Raw genomic sequence first — 26,526 nt, forward strand, 5'->3', positions numbered from 1 at the left:
TTAACACATGCAGCCAACAAAACAGTATAGAGGACGTTTCGCGCTGCTTCGCCCTGCATTTGTTAGCCATTTTCAGGGAAAATATGAATGAATCGGTGGCATCAACGTATGATGAGCAGGGTGGACCGGACCCAGTGGAACAGCTAAGCAAACAGCCTCCAGATCTAGAGGGGTAAGACTTTGATTTATCCTCAGTTGTGTGGCAGTTGGTGACAATGATAAACAAGTCATGCTTGTCCTTGTATTCCTTCCAGTCTTCAGCCTGCTGATCACCAATCTTCAGCAGGTGTTGGCCCCTCTTCACCTTTGGCTGAGACAAGTGGCTTGTTGTCTTTACCATGGGAGCTGATAATCCAAATTGCTTCACACCTACCTGCACAGTGCGTCACCTCTGTGCTGCCAAAGGTAAGTTAATTTAGTTGTTTGACAATGGTTATTGTCAAATTAGTTCATTCTATGCTATCAATGCCTATCACCTGGTCGCATGTTGCCCGCTAACATTCCCACACTGCCCACTGGAAGTGACTGGTTTGTGTCAAGACAGAGACAACATCAGCATTGTGCTAGTGTAGTGAGACTGCAAATAACTTGTACAATGAATAAAAACACAAAGTGCCCTTAAAAACCCCTTTGTTGTAATCAGTTTGATGGGATATGCGCTTCCTGCATGCAACATGTCTATATGTACTGTATATATTTGTAATACATATAGTTATTTCTATGTGCATGTGCAAGTACACCCTTGTAATAGTACAGTCACTCAAAAATGCCCCATCATGCCATAAGTCAGAAGCTTGATTTGACAGATCTTGCAGATTTTAGGATTATCTTGAATCTCTTCTCCTCTTTCTAGGTCTGTCAGGCATTAGGTAGTGTGAGTAAGGACATCACAGCTTGGCAACTCCGAGCTCATAAGTTAACAGGAACCCAAACTCCCTTTCCAGTGGGGCCAAGGGAGGATTTTGATTGGCCTACTGCTTGCCTCGAGATGGAGCAGCTTATAAACAGCTGGACAAGCCACACACATCTTTTAGCCAAACACACCCAAGAAGATGAGGAGGGAAGGTATCAAGGGAGGCAGCAGCAAAGGGCAGTTCAGGGAGAAGAACCAGTTCCAGAAGGACAGGGAGATGGTGGAGGGGCTGAGGTAGAAGGGGCACGAGTGGTTGCACTGGAGGCTGCATGTGGTGGTGGTGATGAAGGGGTGGAGGTGGCAGTAGAAAGTGAGAATGGGGACATGCAGCCCACACCACCAGCACTGGAATGCATCACCATTCAAACAGACCACATTGCCCAGATTGACTCAGTCCTCCTGGTAGGAGGAGAGGGGACAGTTTGTGCTACTGGTTCCAGAGACTGGAATGTTAAACTGTGGGATCTTCACACAAACTCTAGTGGTGCACTGCTGCACAGTTTGGGAGGTCCAAGAAACTTTAGTACTCATCAGGGATGGGTCTGGTGCCTGGCATCTCAGGGATCTCTACTGGCTTCAGGGGGCTTCGACAGCACAGTGAGGCTGTGGGACCTGCAGTCAGGTGGTGCAGAGAGGGGTCTAATCAGAGCTGGGGCCACTGTCCTCTGCCTGTCCTATCAATCGGATGTGTTGCTCGCTGGGACATTTGACAAGAGGATCAGCATGTATGACACCAGAGGTGGGGGAGTGTTGAACTATAACTTGCATGACAGACATGATGAGTATGCTTGAGTTTGCTTTTATGAACATAGTACAGTTAACACTTAAATCAACATTTGTTTTGTTGTATTTTCTCCTTCTGGTCCTTCTGCCAAGAAAATTCACAATAAAGTCACGCGTTCTTTTTTTATGTTACAATCTTATCTCCAGCGGCTGAACCCCTGGTGAAGAGTCTCCGTCTCCATGGTAGTGCTGTAATGTGCCTAGCTGCAGATGACAAGTACATTATCTCTGGGAGTAAAGACTGTAGTGTGGCTGTGTTTGACCGTAGGGCAGGCAAAGGCTTGAAGAAAATTCAGGTAGATGCACCCAAACACTCACATGGTGAAAATGCTCTGATTTTCCTTTGTACCAACATAAACTCAAACCAACCTGTCCATTTCTAGCTGAAGTCATACTTGCTGTCCATGAGCTACAGTGGTAGTGAAGTATGGGCAGGAGACAACAATGGCTTGCTCCACTCCTATTCCATGCAAGAGGGAACCTTGAAACCCCTGCTCCAATTTGATGTGGGACACAAAGCTCTGATTACTGGCATCCACAGGTCCCCTGGGGCCCTTTACACCTGTTCATCTGATTCCACTCTCAAGGTAGAAATAAATCCCTTGTTACATCTATGTGGCCAACTTTGCTTCAGAATTACTGCTTTATAAATCTCTGTATTGCAGGTCCACGTTCCTTGTGCACCTCCAAGGACATTATGCACAATGTATCATGAAGCCGGAGTCAACGGGGTTAGTGCTTTTATTTAATTAAAAATGAATTATATTATATAATATTATATTTATCATTTCTGAAATGTTTTTTTTTTTTTCCTCTGCTTCATTACCATCTCACCCATTCCCCTCTTGTGTCTTTCTAAAACCATCAGCTCAGTGTGGATGCTGGAGTCCTTGCTGTAGCAACAAGGGATATGTTTGTAGAAGTCTGGAGGCCCAGGAAATGAAAGAGCAACGCCTGGAACCTAGAGTATGTGGCAGCAGTAAAAGCAGGAGGAGGCAAAACCAGAAGCTTTCAGTACTATACTGGTCTTGCAGCATTTTTGAATTTAGAATTTCTACCACTACTACTACACAGGGGTGGGTAGAGTAGCCAAAGTTCCCAGCTGACAAAGGTGCGAAAGGCATGGTCACACCCTGGACAGGTCGCCATGTCCATCGCAGGGCAAACATAAAGACACAAACAACCATTCACTCTCATACTCACTCCTGCGGTCACCTACAGTCAATGGAGAGTGTCCATGTAACCTCTGCATGTTTTTGGACTGTGGGAGGAAACTGGAGGAAAAAACTCACAACACGAGGAGATAAATGTTTAAAATGTGTAATAAATATCTTTTTGAAAAGAGCACAACCAATTGTATAGCTATATTGCAATTTAAAAAAAATTCCCTCTTTGATTCAATTGAGCTATCACTACAGACAATAAACTCATATTGGAAAGATATTGCTTATACTTGTCACAGCCACCATTTTGTGAAACTCAGATTTTTTTCGTTGAAGGGTTCTCTAACTTGCAGCCCATGGGTCAAAGGCGGGGCTGCTGGAGACGCTACATCATGGAATGAGCACAGAGAAACAAAGACTCGCTTAAGCTGTTAGACAGGCCTTTTGAGGTTGTTTTTCCTCTAATTGTCAGAGAAAAAACACTGGTTCTACAAGAATGGTGAGGTTTGGTGTACATGCTAATATAAACGTTTACCCACAATGACTTCATATATCCTGTAACAACATATGTGCACATAATGAAGAAGGGATAGAATAAAGACAGAATACTGAGTATGTTAATTAATAATTGGCAGTAAACAGTGAACAATATTTTTTTATAGTAATAATAATACAATGGGTTATATATTCATTACATTATTAAATGGATTACATTCAACACTCAAGCTTGTTTAGTGTTTTAGTTAAAGTTGTCCTTGCGTGATTATTTTATTTATTTTGTGTCATAATTAGACTTTTTTCTTTTATTGTTCCACATCATAACAAAATGCAACATCATGAATAATATGATATGATTTTAATATATTTTGTCCACCTCTATTAACCAGTTTTGATGGGGGGGGGGGGGGGGGGCTTTGGACTTTTTTTCACTTGACCAGCCACATCCTGATCAAACTAGAGGCGTTTTGGCCTCTGGAGTTTGAAATTTGAAAACCCTGATTTAAATGGTCAGTTATATTTAAATGTTCCCAAATCGATTGATTCCATGACAGTAAGTGACAACACCTTAGTTAGAAAGTACACAGCACGTACAGTGAAACACTTGTATCCAAGCCCTCTGCACACAGATTCTTCAAATGCCTTGTATGTCTTCACTATATTTATGTAGTTGTCGCACATGTGGTATGTAACCATAAATCTCGTACACAAAACTTGACAGATACATTATTTTGACAGACACTGTGAGACTGTTTCCATAGAAGATGTCAATAAATGGTCTGAACAACTAGCATTCGATTCATTCACTGGATTTCTTCACACACCATATGCAGAGCCGGAATAACGCAAAGGCAAACTAGGCACGTGCCTAGGGCCCGATTGGCAGGGGGGGGGGGGGTAGACAGAGGGACAATCAAAACCTAAAAATGACTTGGTCCGCGTTTCAAGACGATTTACGCTCCTCGTCCTGATGACACAACGCTGTCAGGGCGCACTGAATACAGTCTGCTCCGATCGACAGTCACGCTGGTAGCAGGCGGGCGGGAGAAGCTGCAGCGAGTGCACATGTCCGCGGCGAGGTCCGGGCGGGGGTTCGCTGTAAACCACCTTTGCCCCGAGCCCTTCCAGGCCGATCTAGAGTCGGTCGCGGCGCACCACCGGCGGAGGAAATTTCATGTCAAACTTATGTACAAAATGGTACAAAATAGACACAACATAATATTAAACAGCAATGTTTAATGTAAGATATGTTAAATAATAATATTTTAAAATAAAACAATAAATACGGTCTTTATATATAGAAATAAATAACCGTTGAACTAAAACAATAGTACATTCATTCTACGGGAAATTAAATACATCACCCTTTACCTAAAAGTACAATAAATTAGGATTATCCAATTCAGATAATAATAAAAAAAGCTATTAAAAAATAAAGTAATGATCGTCACTTAGCCAAAAGTACCATTCTTTCTTCAATTATATACTCAGGTAAAAGTAAAAGTAGTATGTTGCAATAAAACTACTCCTAAAATTACAATTTATCCATAAAGTTTCTCAAGTATTTGTATTGCAATTTAAAAAAAATTCCCTCTTTGATTCAATTGAGCTATCACTACAGACAATAAACTCATATTGGAAAGATATTGCTTATACTTGTCACAGCCACCATTTTGTGAAACTCAGATTTTTTTCGTTGAAGGGTTCTCTAACTTGCAGCCCATGGGTCAAAGGTGGGGCTGCTAGAGACGCTACATCGTGGAATGAGCACAGAGAAACCAAGACTCGCTTAAGCTGTTAGACAGGCCTTTTGAGGTTGTTTTTCCTCTAATTGTCAGAGAAAAAACACTGGTTCTACAAGAATGGTGAGGTTTGGTGTACATGCTAATATAAACGTTTACCCACAATGACTTCATATATCCTGTAACAACATATGTGCACATAATGAAGAAGGGATAGAATAAAGACAGAATACTGAGTATGTTAATTAGTAATTGGCAGTAAACAGTGAACAATATTTATTATAGTAATAATAATATAATGGGTTATATATTCATTACATTATTAAATGGATTACATTCAACACTCAAGCTTGTTTAGTGTTTTAGTTATAGTTGTCCTTGCGTGATTATTTTATTTATTTTGTGTCATAATTAGACTTTTTTCTTTTATTGTTCCACATCATAACAAAATGCAACATCATGAATAGGTTGAGGAAATTTCATGTTAAACTTATGTGTGACACTGTTGTATGATGAAGTCGCATCAATTCATGAAGAAAACTGTTGAAAAGTTAAAATGTGGAGATTAAAGGTTTCTGCCCAACAGTAATCTCCAATACTTGGATTTGTTAAAAGACTATATTTCTTTTTTTTTTAACAACCTAAAACTGACTAAACTTTTTTGAGTTTTCATCGACTAAAATTGGACTAAAACTATCACATATAGAAATGACTGAAACGTGACTAAAACTAATAAGCGTTTTAGTCCAAAAGACTAAAACTAAGATTAAATCTAGAATGGCTTCCAAAAACAATACTGCACCATCCAGAGAAACATCCAGACCAGTGGAGAAAACTACTGAACAGTCCAGACCAGGAGCTGAGCTGCTGAGTGTTGAATACCAGAAAATGGAAGAGAGGTGATGCTTGTCCATGAAAATAAACATCTTTACCACTACAGCACAGTTTCTCTTACTGCAAATTGTATTGGTCTTTGTATATTTGACTACTTATTAAACTGTTCAATTTAATCAACACATTTAATCAAGATTTTCTGCAAAATACAATAGCTTACAACATTTATCTTATTTAGCAATGCTGACACCTATTGGTGATTTACTGGTACTACTGCCTTAACAATGACACTTGCAATGGATAAGATAAGGATAATTTAATAGCATCTAATAGAGCCTTGTAGTTACGTATAAATACGGTAATAAAAATCAAAAAATAGTCTGATAGACTGTTTAATATACAACACATGACTTATTTTGGCATACAAAGAACCAACTCGTAACCAAAGACTACAGTATGTAAAATGTGAATTAACTTTTATTAGTAACTTTGGTAAGTTTCAGACTTCAATTCATAAATAACATCGATGGAGGGGGGCCCAAAAAATACAGTCTGCCTAGTATAGTCCATTTATTTAATCCGGCTCTGACCATATGGATCATCTTTGCTCAACTTTACTTGATTTGGGCAGCTCCCAGGAGGATAAAGCCTTTTAAGGACACAATAATGATAATACAGGTGCTGAAGTAAATAAATAAATTAAAGCCATTATGTGAAAAATCTCATGCTGTCGTCTTCACGTCTAAATCACACCAATCACGTCAAATGTGCATTCTGCTCTCCCACTGGTGGCAGCGAGACATGGTCTGGTCTACGATGATAATCTGTTCTCAGGACTGTCAAAGCAGCACACAGGTCTTCTTATCTTTGAAAGGATTGGATGAGCTGGCGATGCCAGTGAGCAGAGGGTCACTGTGTCTGTGATCCTTACAGTACTGGATCAAGTCTGCTGCTGTCAGGGATATCTGCTGGGACAAAGGTGAACAGGCTGGCTTCAACTAGATTCCAAGCATTTTATTATTAAATTCAAACGAATTGGATGGATCATTTTAGTACATAATAAATGCATGTGATAATGAGCAGCTGTCGATGAACATTTTACATACCTTGATTCTCTCCATGCTTGCCTCTAGCCGCAGTTGATCGATCAGTTTATGTGTCTGAACAACACTGTTGCTGGTGCACGTCTTTTCCGACATTCCGCGGTGTAAAGGCTCCAAATTTCCTATGGATCTGGATTTAGTGACCTCCTTCAACACCTAAAGCAGTAGCTGGAAATTGATTCAAAGTTGTTGTTCCTTTACTGTACCTCATCCAAAGAGTCGGCACAGGTTGTGCACAAGTGTCTGGTCAGAGAAGCATTTGACGTTCCCTTTTGACCTGTAAACCCCCTTTTGATTCACCGTTGCCAGTGGTTCAAAGACTTTTTTGATGTGAAAGGTCATAGAACACAGCCGTGGAAATGTCACACACATCACAGACTCTGCTGCCACTGAAGTTGAAAATATTATCAGGCAAGGCATTATGTTGTGCTTCAGGTGTACTGTTATGTATTGTCTGTTTAGAATTGATCAGTTTTGTTGTTAGTGTACACTCAGAGGATTTGAAAGAAATGTTAGGCTGCTAACAGTGTTAACAGGTCGGTGTGAAAATGGTAAATGCAGCCGTTTCTGTCTATTTGTCCACTGTAATGGACTGTAATCATTGTTAGTGACCGCTGATCATTTCAAATTTTCATCTATTAATTACAATTAGCGGGCTATACCCATAGACTGTGTATATACAGTCTTCCAGTGTGCCGGAGGATGCCAATGCAAAAGTAACAATATATTGAGGCTTGGTGTTTGCAAAAAGAAGCCAATTTGAGTTGAAGTCAATGGGAAAATGACCTATGGCATTTATTTGATACTTAATTTCATGGATTCATATGTGACATTTGTTTGAACATGTATTGCATATTCAATTGTAACCTGTTGTCAGTTTACATTTTTGTCTGATGGTCCACATTCATTTATTTATCTAGCACCAGTACCTCATTTGAGTAGCCTATGCATTTTTCATTCATTAATTCATTAATATATAAGATACCTTCACAGGCATAGCATCCACTGTGATCTTTGCCGGGCACACAACCTCATCAGTTCTGGCTCCTGAGTCATAACCATCAAACTCCTGAGCTGTGTTTAAATACAGAAACTGAAATATAATGTAAAGAAATATTGACTTTTTGATATTGACTGTCTCGTCTGGTCAGTCGGGGGCCAGTCAAGTAAAAAAAACTTTTTTGGGAAAAGCAACAGTTGCCGTGGACGTTATGAGCTCAAAATCACATATCAATATGCCGTATTAATTCCTTTTTTTATATGTACTCTTGCCTCGTGTGAGCTTTTCTGTCTTTTATCCATTATTCAGTACACCACTTTGGTCCACTCTGTTTGTTTTGTGCTTTACAAATAAAGTTGGATTGGATAATTTTGAAATATAAGTGCTTGTTTTAATATGCAACAATAAAAAAAAACATATTTATAATGCAAAATTAATCTATTAATTTAAAAATAAAAACATATAGAAATGACTTGTTACAACTTGATATTGTTTAGAGGGCCACATGAAATCGATTGGAGGGCAACATGTGGCCCACGGGCCGCCAGTTTGAGACCCTTGCCCTAGAGGGACATTTGTCTTGTGCAAAAGTGCTTCAACAGCTTCAGAACAATACAAAGCAAGACTTGGAATTAAATTTAATGCCAACGGTTGACCCCTTATTTCAAGATATGCAGTATGTGGTCAGCAGGTATTGCTTTTCTCTGTGTTGATCACTTATCTTTAAGATAACCTCATATGTCTCATTCTGCCGCCCCTTCACACCCATCTTAGTCAAGGTTGTTCTCTGCAAGACTCATCTTTTTCAAGAACACCATATCTCTAAAATCTACCCCCAACTTGTCTTGAGCACTCTCTACTCCTGCACTTTCCTTCTTGATCTTAACCAGTATAGCGCTCTCCTCCTTTTGGTCTCTAAAGAATCTTTCTGATTTCATTGTAAATAAATGTTTTCTATTAAAAGTGAATGTTTTTAATGTTGCACAATTTTATCAACATACTGTGAACCACACCACTGCACAATTTGGGTGTCTGTTGGTAATGATATTGACATTCTACCAGCGTGATTACATAAAACTGACACATATCGCTTTAGTTTTCGTGTCTACGATGAATTCGAATAATTTTCTTTTAACTATTCTAGCTGTGCAGGTTCTCAGTCGTTCTCTGTCTGAGTAACGACTGAGAACAGGCGAGTAAAACGCAGCAGAAACTGTGCCGTTGTGATTAAGAACACCTGCCTTTTACCCTCTCTTATACTACACACACACACACGCGAGCAAGACGCACCACCACAGCCATGACGTCCGCATCTGTGAACGAGGCGAGGCGGAAGAGGAACTAACGATCACAGTCGAGGTTTCCAGTCGACAACATAAAGTACCGTAACGACATCCGTGAATGAGTTTCCACACTTAAATACCGGCAAATTAACGACGTTTGGGTAAATATATTTGTACTGGGGGTTTACGAATGCCCGTGCCGCCCGTTATTGGATGGTCTTTCATTTCACACAAATGCACCGTTGGTTCAAACATGTGTTTGGCCATTAACCGTTAGCAGTGGCAACGCAGCTAAACGTAAATCCGCTCTTAGCACCAAGAGCTACAGCTACAGGAAACCATACTAAAGTAGATTTTATTTAGTCAGCTCAGTAGAATACGTTATCAAGTGTTTCAATTACCAACATTAATCGATATTGTCAACCTCAACCTGATTTTAATTTAAACGATGGACTGGTGCACATAATTGTAGTGTACACTATTTGATACCCGAAATAATGCGTACGTGATTCGCTGTAAGTCGCTTTGTATAAAAGCGTCTGCTAAATGACATGTAATGTAATGTGATTTACGTGAGTTTTCAATGTGATGCATACACGTAGTTGCTTAATTAGCCCATTTTCTGCGTTCCACCTCGTTTAAATCAATTGTCAACGCGGTTCTTTTTACAGCAACTAAACCCAGAATCTCGGTGACTGACGTGAGTAAATCCAAGAAGAGAAGAGCGGTCATGACGTCACTGGTAAGCTGTGTATTTCTCTTTACGCCTGTGCTCCGTGTGGTAACAAAGTCACACGTGTGCGCAGCATCATTCACTACTGTTTACCTGCATCACATTCCTGTAGTTAAATGAGGTCTGTTCTTGCAGTACAGATGGTACAAACATTTTTAAAGAAATCCTCTTTGTGTTTTTCTTACAGGGGAGCAGCAGTTCCTCAGCCACAGAATACACTGTGCGTGTCCCCAAGTGAGTAACAGCAACTGTTGAAAAAGATCCACAGAAAAGTGTTGCCATGTGTCACCACTTTGTAGTATTCTCGGTGCAACTGTACTGTACTTAGAGTCTTTAGTTCTTTATTTATTTCAATAATTCATGAAGTAAAGTCTGATGTAATTGATGATATATCAGCAACTAACAAAGGTCGCATTAGCAGAAACAAGTTAATTATTCATTGCATTCTGACCAATAGAAACACCAGCAAGAAGTACAACATCATGGCCTTCAATGCAGGAGACAGAGTCAACTGTTCAACTTGGACACAGGTGGGTGTCATATTAGCATGTATATACATGAAACACGACAGTTTGTATTATACCAGCCAGTAGGTGGGGCACAGGGTCAGTACTGGAAAAAAAATACAAGCTGTGTGATTAATTAGATCACATTAGCATTTCTTGATGGCAACACCTCCCCCACTCTCCCTTGCCAGGCTCGAATGGAAAGAGACATGAGTGGTCGTCGGATATATGGGGAGGAAGAGACAGCAGAAGGTGCAGCCGGAAGTGAGTTTGGCAAAAAGCAGCGCGAGGAAGCACGACGCAAGAAGTTTGGAATTGTGACACGTGAATTCAAAGTTGAGGACCAGCCCTGGATCCTCAAGGTCAATGGCAAGGCTGGAAAGAGGTGAGAGGGGATGCATTTCTAAATCCATTGATTTACTCACATTTGCACTACATTGCATTCAGAGGGAGCACACACATTTACGACATACAATTTTATGTCAAAAAATCTCCCTGAAAATACATTTAAAGGCCCGATAGGTAATCCCAAATGTTTGCTGTCTGCGTGCATGTTTGTCACAGGTTTAAAGGTCTGAAGAAGGGCGGCGTTACAGAAAATGCATCATACTACATCTTCACACAGTGTCCTGATGGAGCGTTCGAAGCCTTCCCTGTTCATGGCTGGTACAACTTTACACCACAGGCCAAACACCGAACTCTCACTGCTGAGGAGGCTGAGGAGGAGTGGGGCAGGTGGGAAAGGGGATGAACAGGGACGGTTCTGTTTGTAGAGGAAGAGTTTACCTCACTGTGGTGGTTGTAAACTATTTATACACCAGTCATTCCTGTCTTTTTACAGGAGGAACAAGGTTGTGAATCACTTCAGCATCATGCTTCAGAGGCGTCTCCGGGAGCAGGAGCACGGTGAAGTTGAGGAAGATGAGGCAGAGAAATCGGGGAAGAAGAAAAAAAGGGGGGGCAGAGGGGGTGACCTGTGTATTCATGACCTAGAGGATGACCTGGGCATGAGCAGCGATGACAGTGACAGCAGTATGGGAGATGGTAAGTTGAAAGAAACAGCCATATGTGTCCACGTCCTCTTTCCCTTGGTCATTGTGAGTTTTTGCTTTCCCCCTCAACCTATGTCTTCATTGGGCAGATGGTGACAACAAGCCTAAGGTCAAGAAAAACACAGGTAAAGGAGCTAAGAAGAAGAAGCCAAAAAGCAGTGATAAGGAGGCTTTGGAAGACAGTGATGATGGTGACTACGAGGGTCTGGAGGTGGATTACATGTCAGATGAAAGCAGGTCAGATCTATAGTGTTGTTGCACGTAATTGCTACTAGTTTATAAACCTGTATGCTTCCTTTTTGATCAGTATGAAGTTCTGTTTCTGAATTTAGCTCAGATGAAGAGCCAGAAAAAGGAAAGCCCAACAAAGGAGAGCAACTTCCTAAAGGTTAGATTGTCTGATTACTGAACGCATCAAGCCACATATAATATATATAAATGAATATGAATAATATCTCATAAGAATGGCAATATATGCATCTATCGTTTATAAAAATGAAAACTAAATATTTGTTCATTGTAGGCATTGATGAGGCATCTGAAAGTGAAGAGGAGAGCGAGGAAGAAAAACAGAATGATGCTGAAGAAAAAGAGGAGGAAGAAGAGGAGGAAGGGAAGAAAACCCCAGTCCAAGTTGAAAAGAAGAAGAAAAAGGGTACAATCTTTAAATGGACAAGAGGCGTAAATGACATTCGTTTCAGCTTGAATTGACTTTATTTGATTTGTGTTTAACAGACAGCAGCGGAGAGTCGGACACCTCAGATGACAGCGACATTGAGGGAGAGACGGCTTCTGCTTTGTTCATGGTGATTAGAGAGTGTGTGTGGCTGAGTTAATGGATATTTGTGTCAATTATTGGCATAATAATTAATTGTTTTTTGTCATGAGCCGGGACAAGTACCCTAAAGTTAACTTTTTATGTGGCGTTCATTCTAGTTAAATGAGAAATATGTGTTTGTGTGATTGTGAATGTATGAATGGTTCTGCATTAATGTGTTCATGTTGTTTACTTATTTGTGCTGACCAAACATGTAGGGACATGTTAATCAGAAAAAGCGTACTCCACCAAAACGTGGAGGGCGTGGCTCTGCAGGCAGCTCCAGGACCGGCAGTCGCCCTGGGACACCATCCATAGACGCCGCCTCCACTTCAAATACACTCCGTGCTGCTGCTAGCAAGTTAGAGCAAGGTATAGTAGCATGTTGTGACTTTTACACATAGGCACTTACTTCCCCCATCACTTTCTTTAAAACCCTCTAAATATATCATTGTATAGTGATTTTAGTTGTCACATCTACATCATATAATATCAGAGAAGTAAGTCGAGCAGACAGCCCCCTCCTTGTACCACCTGGTATATTTTTATTATGGAGGATGCCTGTGGCTCATTCATTAATCCTGAACTAAAATAAGATGACAATTAATTTAGCATCCACCTGGTCGCGGAAATAAAAAAAAATCCACTCTGTGAAATCTACAGCTTGGTCATTGGTTAGAACTTGTGGCCCCTCATTTCATTGAAATCTCTCTCCTGCACAGGTAAGCGACAGATTCAGGGTCCTGGCACTGACTCACCAGCTGCAAAAAGGCTGAAGATGGAGCCTAGCAGTCAGAGTCCTGTTCCTTCTGGGAAGAGTACGCCTCAACCTCCATCAGGAAAATCCACCCCAAGCTCCAGGTGCGTTTATGTGACACAAGTGTGACTGAGTGATGAACTGAGCTGTGCACACACCCTGTGCTGCCGGCGACCAACATGGTGCATTCTATAAATCTATGGAGTTGAAATATGTAGCCTCCCTAAATAGCTTTGTTTTGGTTTCATGTGTTCTCTAAAGTAGACTTAAGCCAGCGATAAGATAAGCCTTTTGTCAGTTGGCACTTATTGCGAGCATACAATCCTTCTGCTGATTCTAGACCCAGGGAGTGCCCATAGCATAGACAGCACTGTGTCAATACTTCATACAACCACTCCTCAAGAAACCAGATTTTTTTTTTCCCTTCACAATTGTTGTGAGATTGTGAAAATAAATACTTGAGACAAAGCTTGGGACAAAATGGTGATTAAGGGGCCGGCAACAACTACAGTGTTGTCATATGTACTACAGCGTTTTGAGTTGTTTCAGGGCGTTCCTCGTGGACAGAGATATTTCCTGAAATGATGCCGTCTTTACGGGGATAGTTTTGAAACTGGCAAAGAAAAGGGTTGTTTTTGTTTTTTGCCATTTCCGTGTAGATGTGGCTTAAGTTTGAGTCTATATTTTGATCCGGGGACTGGAAACAGGATTAAACCTATGTTCTTTGCTATTCATATGCCCCACAGTGATGTGCAACTGACGGAGGAAGCTGTGCGGCGCTATCTGATCCGTAAACCGATGACTACCAAAGATCTGCTTAAGAAGTTTCAGACCAAGCGCACCGGCTTGAGCAGTGAGCAGACTGTCAACGTGCTGGCACAGATCCTGAAACGCCTTAATCCTGAGCGCAAGAATATTAACGACAAAATGCACTTCTACCTCACCGAATAACTGATAGAGCCAAGGGATGGTGAGGTGTGTGTGCAAATATAAATGGCTAATGCTGCTGACATGCCATAGGATCAGAGTTTGAAAATGTCTTCAGAGTTCATTCAATTGTATTTTTTGGAGGTTCAGTGAGTAAGGTTTAGTGGTATGTTGTAGTGAAGGTGCCGATCGCAGGCCCCATACCCTCCCCTGAAGCTGCCTTCGGGTTACGTAAAAATGGCTACATCTCTGGAGCTAGTATTTGTTTTTGTGTTCTTGATAGTGGTAAAAACATGGTGATGTCAGACTCCATTGTAGAGGATCCATTCCTGATGTAGATGTAAGGGTGATACCAAGACGACGAGAACGGTGTCCTTACTTTCAGCTGATAATATACGAATGGAAACACAATGCAAATATAAACCAATTCTGCTAATCCATCTGTCCTTTTACTTATCTTGAAATATCTTTTCACTTCACAAAATGTCACACTAAAAAAAGAAAGACTGTTGATGATGAGTGAGAAACACCCCAGACTCTGTAAAGTGTTTAACTTGGAACAAGTGATAAGTCCTTAAATGTGATTTTCTTATACGTTTTTCTAATAAAAATGTAAAAAGTGCTGCTGTAAAAGTTCCTCTGTTTTTATCCTAAATAAAGGGGGGTACATGTTGTCAAATATTTTCTGGCAAACCATAGTCTTAGTTGAGACATTTCATTCTTAAACAGAGGATTTTTTTATCCAAAGACTTATGTTGATAACGGCTCCTGCTTTGCTTGTCTGGATTTCATCAGCTGCCCAATATTATGGTGGCCCTGAGAGGGCAAACCCCACAACACATTAAGAAAAAAATGATATTTATAAAAACTGTGATAATCATTAGGAGTAAGCACTGGAATCAATGTGTGTGCAATTGAATACATGTTAATGGTAGCCCTCCATATTATTCTCTACCCTTCAGGTAGCTCTCGGTCTCGAAAAGGTTGTTGGCCCCTGCTCTAAATTGACCGTCCTCTTCACACTGACATGTATAATGTCAGTACATCGCTTAGTACTTTGTTTAGATCTGATCTGATCTGATCATATGCCAATTTTATTTTTTATTTTTTTTAGAAAAAAAAAGCCCTGTTTTAGAAAAAGTGACATGTAAGACTACTCTATTTAGTTTACCCAAAAATCTGTCATTTCTACTTTCTCACTATAATAAAATGATCATGACTTGAGTAGGAGCAGTTTGTAGTTACTACTGTTCACACAAGCAGCCTGGATGAATGTAAAATGTATTTATCATGAGGCAAACGTGGTGTTTCGGTTATTTTTTGCACATTTATTTAAATAAAATACCTCAAATCTGAAGTTGACAATGCATCCTTGTTCATATTTCATCTTAAATAAAACCCACAAATCATTCTCTTCCAAACATCAAAACCAATCAGATAAACTTAAAAGTCATAAAATTGAAATAAAATATTTGGTTGAACACTGTTTTTATAGCATACTTCGTTAGATATATAAATATCGCTACAAATATTGAATATCGTCATTTTTTTAAAATGAATGCTTTGTTTTGAACATGTTCATTTACCGGTAAATCATTCAACAAAATAATATGTTACTAAACAACAAAAATATATGCATTTACAACAAATCAACAATGGTATACTCTCTCAACCCAGCACTGGGTTTCCGACCTTTGCTCATACTACAGTATATTCCATATTCCATCACACTGCACTGTCTAGAACGCACAGAAGAGGCAGCACGATGGCTCTTCAAACAGGTCCTTGTATATTTTCTAGGATCAAACTTGGAAGTTGGTGGGCCGTTGATATTAATCATCATCAAGTTTGATATGTTTGAGATCGGAAGGGCAGCCCTCTTGTCTGAGCTTATATTGTTCATAAGGCTAAAGTTCCTCTCACACTCTGCTGTACTGACAGGGAATGTTTTCATACAGTTCCATACAGTTCCTAAGTGGGTTTAGGTCCTTGGGCTCACTACTGGGCTCTTCCAGTAGGTCCCGCATCCCAGCCAGTGCTTGGTCTGTGCACAAGTTAAATCGCTTGCACAGTCGCTTAACTTGTTCTTCACGCCAGTACTATGCCAATGGGCTCTCCGATTTTCCAGTTCAATAAGTTCCAGGAATATGACCTCAGGGCTTTGTTCTTGAATTGATCCTTTAAAAGAAACTGTCATGAAAGCTTTGTGAGGCCTCATCTATTAGGACAGCGAACTTACTGGATGATGCTGTAATGCTACTGACGTAACGTGAATGAAGTATTGAGCCCATTTTTACACCATTCAGTTCCTGCAGCTCAATGAGGCTCTCATGGTCAGAAAAGGGTTGGTTCATTTTGGCCAGATGGTATAGGCTGTTCGAAACACGGCTTCAGTTTCCCTCAGTCATAGTCTCCACTGCATTCTCAATGGCAGCTGCTTTCTGTTGCTCTGCCACCTTCACAGCCTGAGTGTGGGCCTTGGACAACGTATGTTTCCTCACCTTATTTCTCAAGAATGACAGAATGTTGTTCTACTTCCCCGGCCAGACACTTGACATTCTCTTGAGAGTGATTCACCTTGCTCCTTGTCGATCACAATGGGGTTCACACTGCTACAGTCCAGACATCCTGTGAAGCATAAACGAACAATGTATCCACAGCTGTACGTGTGCATGGTCCTTTTCGCACACACACACACACACAAGTTATATGTGCCCACTGTTTCAGAAGTTACCCAAAATCTACCTAAACTTACCCAATTTTTTGTTTTCGGATCCTGACCAGGGGTTCTTGGATTTGAAGTCTTCTGATTGTTTAGCACTCCACAGGTCTGGCCAGTCATTATTGATGTCTACAGAAAAAAACAACAAAAAATTATGCATCTCCCTGTCTCTCTCTCTCACACACACACACACACACACTGCTGTGGTCACAATAGTCATCAGCAAGACATGGGTCCCCCTCTTTACATTAACAATCTGCAAGTGAAGCTGAAGCATACAGGAGATTAGTGAGTGAAATACTTGGGAGAATTTATTTAACAAAAACAACACATTTAACAAAAAATTTACAAAATGTTATATAACAGTAGCATTGTAAAACAACAACAACAACAACAACAACATGGATACAGACAAAATAAATAGAACGGCAATAATATAACATCCCACAGAAATTCATCTATTGTTACAAGAACATTCAAAATGAGGCTTAATCTGTCAAAATCACCTTTTGTTACAGTGTGAGGCTTCACTTTTAAATAAACTGGAGATGCAATTTACTGCCTCTGTATGTGCTGAAGGCCGACGGTGGTGGTTCTCCTGGGTGGTGGTTCTCCTGGGTGGTGGTGGTCCTCTGTGGGCTGTGTCCTCCTTTTCCTTTTGGATGTCACTTCCCCTACCAAACCCCTCCTCCAACACAGACTTTAAACCTTGAAATGTTTCTGATTTCTTGTAGGGAAACTAACGTCACAGCTCCCTGGTGGCACATGTGCTACGTGGCAGCCTTCTCCGTGAGAGACAGAGAGAGAGAGAGAGAGACAGAGAGAGAGAGAGAGAGACAGAGAGATAGATAGATAGATAGATAGATAGATAGATAGAAAACATTGCCTGATTAGTGGTTTCCAAACTTTTGACAGTCCCGTACCCCCTTCAGACATTTAACCTCCAACCATGATCTTAGTAGAGACATTTCATTCTTAAACAAAGTGGAAACTAAAGTATTTTTATCCCTCTTTTATCAACATGAGTGTTGATAAAAAAAAGGCTCCTGCTTTGCTCGTCTGGATTTCATCAGCTGCCCAATATAGATGTTTTAAAGCAAATTACAAAGCAAACAAGCTGAAGTTATGACTCTTCCACAATGAAGTTGGCCATAATGGTCGACATCTTTCAACGTGCAACCAAACACAATTCAGAAAATAAGTTAAAAATGCATACAGCCGTTGTCTGATGATTCAGATTAAACTGTTGATGTGGCCCCCTGTTAAATGATCGTTTTTGTAGCGATTATTATTCTGCTGCAGAAACACATTCTTGAGGGACTTTTTTGAGCCGCTCAGAAAATACTGACATTGATATCAGCCTCAAAAAGCCAAATATTGCTTTGAACTTCCTTTTGGAAAAAGACTCTATCTTCATCATGTGATGCAACAATCCAGTGATTGGGTATCACTAATCCAAAAGGGTTTCTCTGGCAAAAGAGTCGTATCTCTTGATTTTTACTCCTACTCCTACAGTATATTCTTTTTGCCAGGAGTCCGACTCCTTATGCATTTCTAGTAAGTTATAACAATGTGATAATCCTAAATGGCTAACTATCAAGTATTATACTTACTTTATTCCCACAAGACCCGTGGGCTTGTGTTTCATCTGCATCTTTATGCGTGGAGCCTCGCCCATTCCACATGAGGTTCCTGTGGAATTCCAACGCTACGAGGCAGAAACTTGTCCACCCAGATCACAACAGAAAACAATTTGGTCTGTTTCGTGTAATGAAGACTGTGAATGCACAAGAATCTTCCTCAAGGCAGAAATGACAGGTGTCTAGGCATAGTATACTATGCAGCACTGAATTATCACCGAGAGGATTCAATCAGCCATCAGCGTGTCATGACTGGGCAGCAGCGGCTCACTTTCATATAATTGGGCAGTTGATTGTGGCTCTGATCTGCCTCATGCTGTGATCACGATATCTGTACTCTTTGATGGTACAGTAGGTTTAGCTGTCCCACCATTGCTCCCTCAACTGTACAACACTTGGGTGTCCTTGGGATGGTGTGTGGTAATCACTGTGGCGTACATCAGGACCCTTTTATCTCTCTCTCTAAAGCCACAGTAAGCCCCCAGCTTAACCTGACAAACATCTCCATCCAACAGTGAGAAAAGATCGTCCCTTTAACACTCAGTTCAGCTCCTTGGTTTGTTCTCGCTGTCATTTTACTTCCACAGCAGGAGAAAGGTTGTGCACATCATCGTCACACAATGAAACAGGAATTACTGGTCATCGCAGCAGATACCAGGGTATCTCTGAGAGACATGGAGCCTAGAGTAAGGACTCAGCATTCAAATTTGCATTCCCAAAACGACCTATAGTTACATTTAGGTTCCAGGGGTTGGAAAAAACGATCCATAGTTATGCTTCAGTTGGAAAAAAACGCAAACAAAACCGGTTTTGTGTGACCTTGTTTCAGTTTGTTAGCTAGTCAAGGTATGAATTTCAGGCCGACGTAACGCTGGTAACACTATCACGATGGCCTGTTTGTGCACCATGAAGTGCTCGTCAGGTATTGTTCTGTGTCAGTCAGGCTTTTGTGGAATTCCAACCCATCAACACATTAAGGCACCGTCCACATGTGGTCTGTGCATTACAGTTTACTGAAGACAGTCTTGACCGTTCCAATGACGGTGTAAACAATTGGGATTTTATTTGTATTTGTTCCTCATTCCTTGTACTCATTGTGGATGACCTGGCAAGGCTGTCATGGTGACTTTGTTTGTGCTCCAGGAGGTGAGAGTCAGGTTGCAGATATTGTCTGTATCTGGGAGTAAACCTCAGTCAGGCTTTTGTGGAATTGAAACCCATCAACACGTCAAGTCACCATCCATGTGGCAAAAGTATAACAATCCGATCTGTGCAGTACAATAAAATGAAAACTGTCTGTAACAATGTCAAAAACTGTGTGAAATAATTGCATGGTTATACACGGGTCCTTCAGATCAGAGACTTTTTAACGTTTTAAGTGTGAATAACGCCTTGAATTCTTCTTTCACGATGGACAGGTTTCCCTTTCTGAAGAACAGGTAGAACAAGTCAATTAACCAGCTGCAAATAATGTACAATATATCATGACTGTGTATTGATGCACAATGTATAAGACATTTTAGACCATTAGGGTAATTACAAAACAACACTTCCCTTTACTTTAGGCCTAATTTAAATAAATCAAAAAGGTTGGGCCCGCCTACCTGCTGAAGTATGTCCACCTATAAAATGGGCTGTTACCACTGAGCTGTCAGAAGAGAACAGACTTCTGCGTGCAAGCTACACAGATGGGATTACATTTTAAATATTTGACTTAAGACCTTAATTTTTATGTCCTCTTTGAAATCCTTACTCTCCCAGGGGTCACCAACTAGCAACAATAATTGCACAACTAACCCTAAACATAACTCTTTCTTGCCTTGGTGATTGATGATCAAGCCCATAGGAACCTGCTAAGCACTAACGACTTTCGGTGGAATTAAGTGTACTTTCGCTACGACACCAACTTTTTGGAAACTTTCCTTTTTTAAATAGAAGATGGCATCAGAGATAAAGACGGAGCCGATGCGTGTGCTGGTGACAGGCGCGTCTGGGTTGATCGGCAAAGCCATTGAGCATGTGGTGTTCAAGGAAGGTGGGAAACAAGAGGGAGAAGAATGGTTCTTCATCTCCTCTAAGGATGGAGATCTAACGTAAGTTACTTTACATGTCTTCTCGTGTGTTGTTGAGTCCAAGTCGCGATTCATTTTACGTCACATTTTTTTCAGAATCAGAATACTTTTATTATCCCGAAGGAAATTGTTTTGTTACAGTTGCTCCATGTCAGACTCAGAAAGTACCAGAAGACTCAGTCATTTCCAGTGGTGGGCTGTCAGGGCCAGCGGGGCCTTCTCTGCTGGCCCTGACAATATCAAAAAAAGTATTTTTATTTTTTTATTATTATTATTATTATTATTATTTTTTTTAATAATTAAATTAATGTGTGTCTGAACGTGTCTGAATTCAATTACTTTTTCAGTATGTTATGATTATATTTCCAGAAAGAATATGGTTATTTTTTGTGAAGCTGAGCTGGATTTTCGATATGTCATTAAACGCATAATAATAATCCAGAAGTATCGCTGGCCTTTCCTTGAAGCTGACATTTCCTATTTGGTTATAACTTTGCCTGACGTGTGTCAGTAATATAGTGCATAATAGTGTGTTATAATTTATAATTATAATGTATCTTTATTAATCCCCTTTAGGGGAAATTATTCTCTGCATTTGACCCATCCTAGAATTAGGAGCAGTGTTACATATGTTACATAACACACTATTATGCACTATATTCAGTACAAAAAAAAACACACAGTCAGAGGGTCTCTGCATTACTGCATTAATTCATTCATGCTCCTGCTCTGACAAACAGGACACAAATGATAATGATCTTTAAACCAAATATTCAAATATAAACAGGGATGTTGAGCAGACCAGAGCTGTGTTCGAGAAGTATCATCCCACTCATGTCATCCACCTTGCTGCCAAAGTGGGAGGACTCTTCATACACTTGAAGGAAAACCTGCAGTTTTTGGTGAGTTCATGTTGATGGACATATTAGTGTCTCTATTGTCTTTGAACTGTCATGGCCAGTGAGTGACAGTCTGACTTCTCTTACAGAGAGACAACATAAAGATCAATGACAACGTCCTGCACACTGCCCATGAGACGGGTGTTAGCAAAGTCGTGTCTTGCCTGTCCAGTTGTATCTTTCCTGACAAAACTACATATCCCATTGATGAGACAATGGTAAGTGGAGCTACACGTGTGGAGTGCTTTTGATTGAGTCACTGAGTTTTGTTTTTTTAAAGGAACATTTAAAAAATCATTTGCCCACATGCTAAAAAAATGAAAAACAAAACAAACATTGTGCACTTATCTAAAAATATGAATACTAATTAAAAGCCTTATTCTCACTCTCCAAGATACACGATGGGCAACCCCATGAATCAAATTACGGATACTCGTATGCCAAAAGGATGATTGATATTCAGAACAGGTAAGCAGCTTTGTAGGTGTGTGTGTGTGTGTGTGTGTCTGATGTGTACATTCATCTGACACTGAGACTAAGGATAAATGACTGGCGGTTTAGTGCTTGACCAGACAAACCGGATCAGTTCCACAGGCTGTCTTTTGTTGCCTTTATTTGCCCTATATAACCTTCATTTACCTTAATTTAACTTCCTTAAAGCTCCCGCTGACTGAATGTCTGTCTTCATTATCTCTCTCCCCCTCTCTCTCTGTGGTGACAGGGCATACTTTCAGCAGCATAAGCGTTGTTACACATCAGTCATCCCAACCAATGTGTTCGGTCCCCATGACGACTTCAGTGCAGAAAACGGCCACGTGCTGTCGGCAGTCATTGGCAAGACATACAAAGCCAAACGTGTGTAACTCACAACGACAAATCCATCTTCTGTAACACAGTGACTACAACCACAGATAAAAAACACACACAATAACTGTAGAGGGTTGTTTTTCTTCTTTGTCTCTCACAGGAGACGGAACCCACGTGACAGTGTGTGGCACTGGAAATCCACGAAGACAGTTCACCTACTCTCTGGTAAAGTCTCAGTGTGCTGCTGTCTGATAGTTCACAGTATAAGATTGATAAAAAAATAAAATAAAATAAAAACATTCAGTGCTTAACAAATTGATCAGACCACCACCCACAGCTGGCACAGCTGTCCTAAATTAACAGCATTGGTAATTATCAAAATCTTTTTCTGCAATAGTCTGTTGCAAAAATTGATTTATTGAATTAATCTAATTAAATCAAAATATTTGATCAAGAATTACTTGCATCCCTGAACAGAAAAATTAGTTTTAGTGGTTGTGTCAAGACTGGCTCAGGTGCCTTGACAAAACAACCCACAACAAGATGAATGCCAGTAAATAATATTTAAATATACTAAATATAACCTTTATCTGTAATCAGTTGCAAATCAGTTTCAAATACAATTCACAAAAATTCAAAAGACTTCTCATAGAAGTCCAGTGAGCCGGCTCAAATGTGGGTGTAAAAAGATGAATTTAGATTGTCATGTGCCAAATAAATAACAATACAATTGTTAGTTTTAACTCTTACCCATGGTAAACTCCTTATGTGGACTACCTGGGGGTGTGTGTTTATAGGTCACATATTCAGGCTCTTATGTCACTGAGATTGGCACAGCACCCCCCGCGACCCTCATGTGGAAGATAACGTGGTAGAAAATGGATGGATGGAATTTCCTCAGATTTCCTAAGAGTTAAACAAGTTTTCGAAAGATTTCTAAAATATTTACGTTTTCTCGCTTCTGACAGGTGGTCTAATACATTTGTTAAGCACTGTGTATTGCTATTTAAATATCGTACAACAGTATGAACACATGTCAGCATGTTGACTAACAAACTAATACCCATTGCTGTGTTTATTCTCAGGACTTAGGCCGCATACTTGTCTGGGTCCTGAGAGAGTATGACGATGTGGAGCCTCTCATCACCTCTAGTGAGTACACTTCTCACTCGCAATAAAATGCGAGAAAGTTGACACACTGTTTAATTCATTATTAGCATTTGTCTAAGTTCATTTATTTAAACTTCAGTTGGGCCGGAGAAGGAAGTTTCCATCACAGAGGCAGTGGAAATGATCGCAGAGGCTTTGAACTTCAAGGGTGAAATAGTCGTATCCTTGTCCCAGTAATCCAGACAGTGGCTTTCTCATTGAAAAACAATTTTTTGATATTATTTTATTTTATTATTGAGTGTTTTATTTTGAGGTAAAAACAATGATTATTAACCTGTTAAGCTAAAAAAAAACCCATAATGCGGTTTACCCTTGACACTTCACACTAGTATGACACCACTATGTCCGATGGGCAGATGAGGAAGACAGCGAGCATTGACAAGCTAAGACGCTACCTTCCTGACTTCACCTTCACACCGCTTGATGAAGGTCAGAGTTCATAATAGTACAAGTTAATGAATGTGGATGAATATTTGCCTGTGTTTGAAGTAACTCTTTCCTTTTATTTTATCTGTCCTTCCAGCCATCAAGTTGACCTGTGACTGGCTTGTGGCCAATTACGACATTGCGAGAAAATGATGTGATGAAGCACTGAGCTGAAAACACTGTTTTTCTTATTCGGTGTTTTGGAGTTACCATCTGCAATACGAGGACCAATAATTACTTACACTGTTGATGCTAATCTATTCTTCCTATTTGCTGATTGACATTTCTTTCTCTATATTTATTAAATTATTTTATGGTGCAGGGAGGGGCAATATGAACTATATGAACTAAATCATAATACCTTCTTCTTCTTTTACGGTGATTATGTTTCGAACCTAAGTTACATGTTTAAATTAAAGGAATACTAGACTCAACATATGGTGAAATTTTATTAAGTTTGAAGTTGATGTTTTTCTTAAGACGGAGCACAATGTCTACATATGGTGGGGGATGTTTATTAGGTTGTAGATTAAAATGTTTTTTAAGTCAACCGGAAGCAAAAGCAGTGGTTGTTTTTGTGGATCTAAATGTCGTCTGTTAAACAAAAAATAGAAGACACCCTCATTAATTATAAGTCATATACAGTATGTCTGATGACCAGATGAGGAAGACAGCACTGACAAGGTCAGAGCTCATATTACTGTACACAAGTTAAAGTACAAACAATGCAATTTAGGGGTCCATGTCCAATAAATAAATACAATTCCAAGAAAGAAAAAAAATGAAATCCAAACCCAGAAACAGCTCTTATAAGAAAATTAATCAACATACCTGGAGAAAACAATACACACTATTTATGTACTTGAATGCAAATATTTGAACTTATGACTTGACATCCCATAATTATCTGGGTGAGCCTTTTTTTTTTCTCAAGTGACGCGAACAGGCTACTAACCCTAACCCTAACCCCAAATATACAGTATTTTTTAAAAACAAAAATACTGTCTTTAGCAGAACAGATTACATTAAAACTATTAAAAGTTTACAATAATGCATTAATAAAAGAGGAATTCCCCAAAACATGGTATGGAGAAATTGTAACGCATAAAGAAAAGACACAACTAAATGTGAGGGATACAGCCCACTTAGTTGATTATGTAATGATCTGAAAATATTAACAAATATAGTGGCTCAAAGAACCAGATAAATGAGGAGGCTTCAGGAAGGGCATTTGCTATATCGTATGTGCAGCTCACTGAAAACAATAGAGGACATGAGAGGAACATCAGTTAGGACTTATAGGGCCACCATGTCACTATAGTAGTTTTTATACAGTTTCATTGAACCTGTGAACAACAACACACTGTACTAATAGACAAGAGATGGTGTGTTTATTAAATCAAATTAAAATGCAGGTGCTTTTCAAGGATTGAGCAAGTACAAAAGAGACATTATGCAATACTTATTATAAAAGAATGGGCACGGTAGTAGATAGATCATTTATTTCTAACACATGTGCAACATTTACATTTATTTATCTCGTCACATGTTTAAAAAGGAGTAGGCAGAAGTATAACCTTACATGAACCTACCCCATTCCTATTACACACAACTCAAAAGGAATCTAAGAAAAAAAAAATCTTGTGATTATCCATAAATGAATAAAGGAGATTCAACACCAGATTAGCCTCAGACTCCCTGCCATACCCTATTATTATTATTATTATTATTAGGTATGTAGTGTGTAAGTGGTAGACACAATTCATTCACATCCACCAATACTGTTGTCCCATTTTACAACAAAATAGAAAACTAACTTTGTGTGTCGATGTGGTTTCATGCAGCAGACACGACAGTCCTGTTGTAGGGTTCAGTCATCAGCATTTTATTGATTAACAGCGCCACCCTGTGGCTCCCACGTGTATCCGCATCGCGATAAATTGTTTACATAATTATCACGGCACTGTGTGCGCCAGAAGTCGCAAATAATTGCACTCTAATCATGGCGGGTGTATGCGAATATTTATTTTACATTAACTAAAGGGGATACACATGATACTAATATTGACTGCCTTTAATGCACTTCATTCATGTATATTCATTCATCTTCTACCGCGTTATCGTCCTGCCAATCCCAGCTGACATAGGGCGACTCTGGCCAGGTCACCAGTCCATCACAGGGACAAACAACCATTCACACTCACAGCTACGGTCAAATTGGTCTACTCCCTAAATCTGCCGTTTTTTTTTCATTGCAAACTAACGTTATTAGATTGCATTGTTATTAGGGGATTAATAACAATTTAAATTCTTCTTTTTAAGGTCCAGACTCCACACCAGATGGTGGCGGTAATGCGCCAAACCGTCGTTTGCAACCGTAAAGAAGAAGAAGCCCCACAATGCATAGCGCTTGGTAAACTTCGTTACCACAACATCCGCCAACAAGACCTCGCCGCAATGTAGGGAAGTGGGGTCTGTGCTGCGAGGTGGATAAACAACCTTTCAGACACGAGGATGTGACTGTTGACGCTGTTAAAACGAATCCAAAAACCACCCGTTTACACCTGCTCTCGGCTTTGTCTGAGCTCACATGCTAGCAGCGGCCCCTTAGCTTCCGGAGGTCAGGTCAGGTCCAGCCGGGAGTTGGGGCAGAGTCTCTTAAATGGTCTTGCACCTTCT

The 26,526-nt window shown here is 40.0% G+C and overlaps 4 protein-coding genes and 1 long non-coding RNA gene across 5 annotated transcripts; 3 read left to right on the top strand and 2 right to left on the bottom strand.

Annotated features, from left to right (window-relative positions):
• Positions 1–36: 36 nt before the first annotated feature.
• Positions 37–4,150, top strand: fbxw9 (F-box and WD repeat domain containing 9). The gene is made up of 7 exons (XM_058653712.1): positions 37–172; positions 255–405; positions 854–1,652; positions 1,844–1,992; positions 2,080–2,283; positions 2,362–2,427; positions 2,565–4,150. The coding sequence occupies exons 1-7, from the start codon at positions 84–86 to the stop codon at positions 2,637–2,639; spliced, it is 1,533 nt and encodes a 510-aa protein (XP_058509695.1). The 5' UTR covers positions 37–83; the 3' UTR covers positions 2,640–4,150.
• A 2,622-nt stretch (positions 4,151–6,772) lies between these two features.
• gng14 (G protein subunit gamma 14) lies at positions 6,773–7,383 on the bottom strand. Its single transcript, XM_058653893.1, has 2 exons — positions 7,040–7,383; positions 6,773–6,898 (listed from the first exon to the last, which is right to left on the bottom strand). The coding sequence occupies exons 1-2, from the start codon at positions 7,130–7,132 to the stop codon at positions 6,773–6,775; spliced, it is 219 nt and encodes a 72-aa protein (XP_058509876.1). The 5' UTR covers positions 7,133–7,383.
• A 1,947-nt stretch (positions 7,384–9,330) lies between these two features.
• Positions 9,331–14,733, top strand: gtf2f1 (general transcription factor IIF, polypeptide 1). Its single transcript, XM_058654551.1, has 14 exons — positions 9,331–9,480; positions 9,991–10,061; positions 10,240–10,286; positions 10,510–10,582; positions 10,750–10,943; positions 11,123–11,293; positions 11,400–11,602; positions 11,700–11,847; positions 11,943–11,998; positions 12,134–12,265; positions 12,346–12,416; positions 12,646–12,799; positions 13,150–13,288; positions 13,931–14,733. The coding sequence occupies exons 2-14, from the start codon at positions 10,050–10,052 to the stop codon at positions 14,133–14,135; spliced, it is 1,605 nt and encodes a 534-aa protein (XP_058510534.1). The 5' UTR covers positions 9,331–9,480; positions 9,991–10,049; the 3' UTR covers positions 14,136–14,733.
• An 834-nt stretch (positions 14,734–15,567) lies between these two features.
• On the bottom strand, positions 15,568–17,612 carry LOC131476076 (uncharacterized). Its single transcript, XR_009242561.1, has 3 exons — positions 17,340–17,612; positions 16,867–16,962; positions 15,568–16,739 (listed from the first exon to the last, which is right to left on the bottom strand). It is a non-coding gene; the product is annotated as an uncharacterized LOC131476076 (long non-coding RNA).
• A 2,501-nt stretch (positions 17,613–20,113) lies between these two features.
• On the top strand, positions 20,114–24,281 carry LOC131476153 (GDP-L-fucose synthase-like). Its single transcript, XM_058654684.1, has 10 exons — positions 20,114–20,566; positions 21,333–21,447; positions 21,534–21,662; positions 21,839–21,912; positions 22,166–22,299; positions 22,412–22,476; positions 23,337–23,403; positions 23,501–23,580; positions 23,751–23,850; positions 23,945–24,281. Exons 1-10 carry the CDS (start codon positions 20,412–20,414, stop codon positions 23,998–24,000), a joined length of 975 nt encoding a protein of 324 aa, XP_058510667.1. The 5' UTR covers positions 20,114–20,411; the 3' UTR covers positions 24,001–24,281.
• Positions 24,282–26,526: the final 2,245 nt, after the last annotated feature.

This window comes from Solea solea, chromosome 16 (assembly GCF_958295425.1).
Source record: "Solea solea chromosome 16, fSolSol10.1, whole genome shotgun sequence".
Classification (NCBI taxonomy): Eukaryota; Metazoa; Chordata; class Actinopteri; order Pleuronectiformes; family Soleidae; genus Solea; species Solea solea.